Source organism: Tupaia chinensis, unplaced genomic scaffold (genome assembly GCF_000334495.1).
Source record: "Tupaia chinensis unplaced genomic scaffold, TupChi_1.0 Scaffold143795_1, whole genome shotgun sequence".
NCBI classification, from domain to species: Eukaryota; Metazoa; Chordata; class Mammalia; order Scandentia; family Tupaiidae; genus Tupaia; species Tupaia belangeri.
This window is the reverse complement of record NW_006203645.1, coordinates 299,576-305,591: the sequence shown is the minus strand read 5'-3', so window position 1 is coordinate 305,591 and position 6,016 is coordinate 299,576. Positions and strand designations below refer to the sequence as shown.

Genomic DNA, 6,016 nt, shown 5'->3' with positions numbered 1-6,016 from the left:
CAATCCCTTCTCTTCCATTCTCCTCTCAGGATCTTGGGCATGCATGCACACATGACCTGCGTGAGTTTAGGCCACCGGGTCCAGGACTCAAACTGCGGTCGACTACATGGGAGTCCAGTGACATAAGCATTATGCCAATTGCTGGTCCCCCCCCCCTTTTTTTAAAAATACTTTTCCATCTCCTTCCTTCTCTCTCTCTCATCTCCTTGTATACATATATATGTATGTGTGTGTGTGTGTGTGTGTGTGTGTGTGTGTGTGTGTATGCCAGAGGGCACCTGTGTACACATGCAAGAGAGAGGTGGAGAGAGAGCAGAAGCACTGCCCACAGGCTCCTGGTTGCAGAGCAATCCTTCTTTCCACTCTGCATCCCATGAGGGTCCTGGGTGTTTACATGTACGCCCAGTATTTTTCATATTGCTGGGACTGGGGCTCAAACCGTGGTCAACCAAGTGGATCTGGCTTCTGTGTAACTGCTATGCTCTAAGGCCAACCTCTTATATTTTTTTATTAAGAGCCAAACATTGATGCTTATTAAGAACATAAAAAATAATAGTAATAATGATGTTAACTGCATTATTATTAAGAGCTAAACACTGAATGTTAAAAACTGGAACTACTCAAGGCTTAAGCTGGTATTTCCTCCAAGGATATACACTGGTTTCCAGCAGTTACAAACACTAGCAATCCAAAAGTAATGCAGTTTCCAGAACTGAGGTGATGCAAAGCTGGGCCTCATTCTCTGCAAAGGTCTGTCTAGTACTATCAGTTCACCTTTTCTTATAGCATAACTGTACTGGGTCCCAGTCAAAATGCACACTTCTTAGCAGGTTCCGGTCTGCAAGTTTTATCTCCAGATCTTGGGATATATAGTCCCAGATGCCTCATAAGTCTGAACAGCCAGATTTTCCTGGATATTGGTCCCTTATTTTCTCTGTCTCATAAGCTCCTCAGCACCTTCTAACAGGCTGTCTGTCATATTTTGTTTGGTGTTCTGGTGCTGTCATTTGAGAGTATGCCTCAACTCTGCCATTTCAGAAGAATTTCCCTTATTTCTTTTTACCTTGAGACATTTTCCATTTTAGGTGTTGTATTTGGTTCTATTTCAAATATATCTATTCTTTCTCCATAGTTTTAATTTCTTTGGTGTGTGTGATCACTGTGTGTAGTAAAATTCTGGGAGATCTATTCTTGCTGTTACATTAACTGTCCGTTATAGTAAGTTATTTCCTCGTGCATTTTACAATGTGGGATCATAAGGTCACTTTCAGAGGACCCCTCTGCACAGTCTGAGTTGAAGGCATGTCACAATAAAACAATATTGTGTTTGCATCTATGAGGCATCCTGGACCAGTCTTCATATACAATTTTTTTTTGAGAGAGAGAGTGATTTTTGCTATAGGGTGCATGCTCTCACCAGAGAGACAAAGACAGAGAGAAGGTAAGAAATCACCTTGCAAGGGGATACTCAAGCCCCCAAGCCACAATCCCTTCTCCATTTTCTTCCCTTGGGCACTCTTGAAATTAATTAATGTCTCCTGTGAATTGAGAACAAATGAATACCAAACCCACATGATTTTGGTTTCAAATTCTCACAGGAGACTCTATACCTCAGCCAGACCCTAGGCCGTGTAGGTGAGCAGATTGCTTATCTGGACTATCTTTTCCCAGAGATATCTCCTGTTAGGAGTCCTGACTTCATGCAGGATCTTGTTTCCTGTGAACTTACTGCTTGCAAGGTCTCATTTTCTGTTCTGATCTGGATATTAAAACACAACCACATAGGACCAGCAGAGAGCATGGTGGTTAAGGCACTGGATCCCACATAGCCAACTCCACAGTTTGAGTCCTAGACCTGGCAGTTTGAAAAACACATCAGACACATGTGTGCATGCCCAAAATCTCAAGAGGAGAATGGGGGAAAACGGAATGTGGCATGGCCACCCACCCTCCAACCCCCCCACCCTGAGTGATTTCTCACTTTTCTTCCGTTTCTCTCCAGAGAGTGCACATATCCTATAGCAAAAATCTAAGATACACACACACAGAGTCAGATTTCTGACAAGTCCATCCATTGCCCACTCTACCACTGCTCACTGTCTACACTGTTGCAAAATCAGCTCACTTATTGCTGTGATTCTGTGTTTTCTGTTTCTAGCCTCCAGAGATTTCCTTAATTTTCTTGAAGGCATGATAGTGCTTTTATTTTTATTTTTATTTTTAATTTGCTAGCAAGCACTGTGTACTTGCTGGAGACAGAGAGGGAGGGAAACTGAGAAAGCACCTCCATGGGGGATGGTTATGCCTCAGTCCCTTCCCCTCCATCCTTCCCTCCCTCAGGACCTTGGGCACCTACTACATGTGCCTGGCACGTCTTTCAAGCCACCAATTCCAGGACTCAAACCACACAGTCAGTCTTGTGATATCGTCACCTCAACCACCACTCCACTGGCTGGCCCTGATAGTGCTTTTTTATTTTTTCAGAGAGGATTTTAATTTTTGCTATTGGGCACGTGCACTCACCAGACAGACAGAGAAGACAGAAAGCGAGAAATCACCCCCCGGGGGAATGGCCACGCCACAATCCCTTCTCCTCCATTCTCCTCTCAGGATTTTGGGCATGCACACACATGCGCCCAGTGTGAGTTTAAGCCACCGGGTCCAGGACTTGAACCGCGGTTGACTACGTGGAAGTCCAACGACATAGCCATTATGCTAACTGCTGGTCCCTAGTGCTTTTTTTAAAAGTTGATCATTTTCTCTTTTTTTAAATTTTATTTACCTTTATTTATTTAAATTTGACTAGAGAAAGACAGAGCAAGAAAGTGAGGAAGCAGGCCACCAGATCCAGGACTTGAACCACAGTCAACCATGTGGGAGTCCAGTGCCCTTAATCACCACATCAACTGCCAGTCCCCTGATAGTGCTTTTAAAATGATGTCATGAGCTGGCCACATATCCTGTTAGTTAAGACAGCAGGTGCCACATGGCAGCCATGGTTCAAACACTAGCCCTGATGGGCTTGAAACAGAAACTAGGCATGTGTGTGTATATGCCCCAAATCTCAGGAGGAGGAAAAAACGGAGAGATTACTGCCTGACCGTGCACCATGGTGCTTTCTTCCTTTCTTTCTCTTGTGAGTACACACATTCTTGGACAAGTAAGAGTTCACTATATAGGAACCAGCAGGTGATATGGTCGTTGAGGTGGTTGAGATACTGGACTCCCATGTGACCAACCGTGGTTTGAGTCCTGGACCTGGGGGATTGTTTTCTCACCCTGCTCCCCCAGTGAACTCATGTGTCCTATACCAAATTAAGAATAATAATAAATTTTAAAAATGTTTAAGTTCACTATTACATATATATATATTTTTTTTTTAAGAGACTTTTGCTATAGGGTGCTTGCATTCACTGGAGAGACAGAGAGAAACTGAGAAGTCACCCCCCAGGGGCATGGCCACACAGCAGTCCCTTCTCCTCGAATCTCCTCTAGGGATTTTGGGCATGCATACACATGAGCCAGGTGTAATTTGAAGGCACTGGGTGTGGGACTCAAACTGCAGTTGACCATGTGGGAGTCCAGTGCCTTAACCACTACGCCACCTGTTGGCTCCAAAGGTTCATTGTAATCAGCATTTCTAGGTACTCATAGTGAAGACTTCGATTATCTAACCTATCATAATCCTAGAGATTTAGAAATTAAAGTTTTTTCGAATATTTTATGTGAGTAGGAGCAGAATTGCAAGTTTTGGATAACATTCTTCCCTTTTGTCTCTGCAAGAAACATCCAGAGAGCATTCTAAAGGCCGAGCTGCCTGTGTCCACTTTAGACCCAGTGAAGGCAATGATGGAAATAGGCATCCAGGAAGCTCCTCTGTCGAGAAGTCCAGAGGTGAGACGGTTGGTGAGCAGCGGTGTGAAATAGGGAAAGGCTTCTTGAAGCAGCCCTCCTCTATCAGGGTGGCTGGGCCTGCTGAGAAAGGAGAGGACCCCAGTCGGGCAGCTGCACACCTTCCACAGCGGGATGGCCACTGGAAGCCCAGCATGAGGCGTGACACGGCACCCAAGGGCAAATGTGCCCCCCAGAAAAGGCGTGTTCAAGAGCTCAGAGGAGAAAGGTGCTCCCCAGCTGGTTCTAGTCGGCCTGGCAGTGCCAGGGGGGAGGTGGTCCATGCTGGGCAGAATCCTCTCCACCATCGCCCACCGAGAAACAGAATGACACAGGACAAGCTTGCAGAAGGGGTCTATTCAGATTTGCCACAGAGCACAGAGAACCTGAGGTCAGGAGGCAGGAAGCTGGGGACATCCACCCTTTCTGAGGACGTTCCAGTATCAAAGGAGACTGATCCAGCACCTGGTCCCCTCTGTGGGCAGAATGTGAATATTGACCTTCTCCCCGTAGAGCTTCGACTACAAATAATCGAGAGAGAGAGAAGGAGGAAAGAGCTGTTCCGCACAAAGAACAAGGCAGCTGCTGTCATCCAGCGGGCCTGGCGAAGGTAAGAGGCTGGGGCGCTGCCTGCCGCATATTCAGCTCTTTGCTTGTTCCTGATCCTAACATCCCCCTCCCATGCTCTTTGAGGTTTTCCCAGTGAATTCCACTGGCATGACAAGACAGATTTTATGGAGCCTACAATAAAATTCACACATGTGTACATCCTAATAATTGTCTTTGTATAAACTATTTAGATATCTTTGCCCAGAAGATCCAAAAGAACCCCAAATAGCATAATGTAAATAAAGGAAAAAGCTCTGAGTTTGTAACCATAAAGCCTGCGTTTCAGGTCAAGCATTAACAAGTTAAATTGACTTTGGGCAAATCATTTGGCCTCTCAGACCCTCAGTTTCCTCATCAATAAAACAGGGTGTAGGGCCCAGACATCATATATTGACTAAAATGTATTACATAAACCTGTCTGTGCATCTGCTAAGCTCAAAATATGGGGTCGACACTGGGAGTGGGTGTGGAGTCTGTCCTAAAGACCAAGACTGGCTTTGGCCTGTGCCTGCTTCTCTTTCCACTTCTCCCCACCATGTTGTTAGATGTAGCACCATATGCCAGCCCATGCCGTTGGATTTTCCAACTACTGGAATCATAAACTAAATTCACTCTTCTTTCTTTTTTTGTTTTTGTTTTTCATTTTTTAATTAATTAATTTACATTCATTCACTGAGCATTGTCACAGCATACAAAATGTGATTTCCCATCCAGAATATACTGCATAGTGGCTTAATCATATCTGTTATCATCAATAATTTTCCATTTCTAGTTTTATATATATATATATATATACATTCCTCCTGTATTTCTCACCATATACCACTTCCCACCCTCTTCCCACATTATCACATTATCTCAGGTGTCCACAGTTGTTTTCTATTCCTTTTTCCCCCCACATAAAATTTCTTAAATAATTTAACTACTTTCAATAGCAAGATCAGCTGACATATACATATCTATGAATACATGTCTGACTTTAGGCATGAAATGCTGAGTAGGATGAATATACTATAAGGTAGTACCTAGCTGATGCTATATATCTTACTATAATCTTTAGGTATTTTTTTACTATATTTTTTAATTTCAAGAAAAGCAATTTTAGCTTTAATAAATCAAAGAAATGCTAAGAAACTACTCAAAGCCAGGAAACAAGTTAGAATTCTGTTCAAATAATAGGTACATGAACCTATTGGCAGTTCAAGACAGGACAAAAATTTTTAAAACAAGAACAGAGCCTAGAAGAAAATCAGCAATATTTTAGTCAAAAGTTATAAAATTCTATTTCACCAGTTCAGCCTCATGTACTTAATCTATCTTCTGTTATGGTTGATCTTCCCAATTAAATGCTGGGGTATAATATTCATCTCCAGACTTGTCCCTATGATTAAGTTGGCCATTTTCTTAGTTTTTGAACTCTTATTTCTGTGTGACTATATTTAATTTTCCTGGTATAGGACTCCCTGCAGAACTTCTTGGAGATCTGGTGCTGGTAAATTCTTTCAGGTTTTGTTTA

At 43.1% G+C, this 6,016-nt stretch overlaps 1 protein-coding gene across 5 annotated transcripts in view; it reads left to right on the top strand.

Moving 5' to 3' along the window:
• Positions 1 to 6,016, top strand: part of INVS (inversin) — a 196,073-nt gene that overhangs the window by 176,411 nt on the left and 13,646 nt on the right. For 4 of the 5 annotated variants that reach the window (XM_014582764.2, XM_006165043.3, XM_006165042.3 and 1 more), the window contains one exon: positions 3,784 to 4,501. In XM_014582764.2, coding sequence (XP_014438250.1) covers positions 3,784 to 4,501 — 718 coding nt within the window. The remainder of the gene's footprint in view (positions 1 to 3,783; positions 4,502 to 6,016) is intronic. The other variant, XM_006165045.3, reaches the window with a different exon arrangement.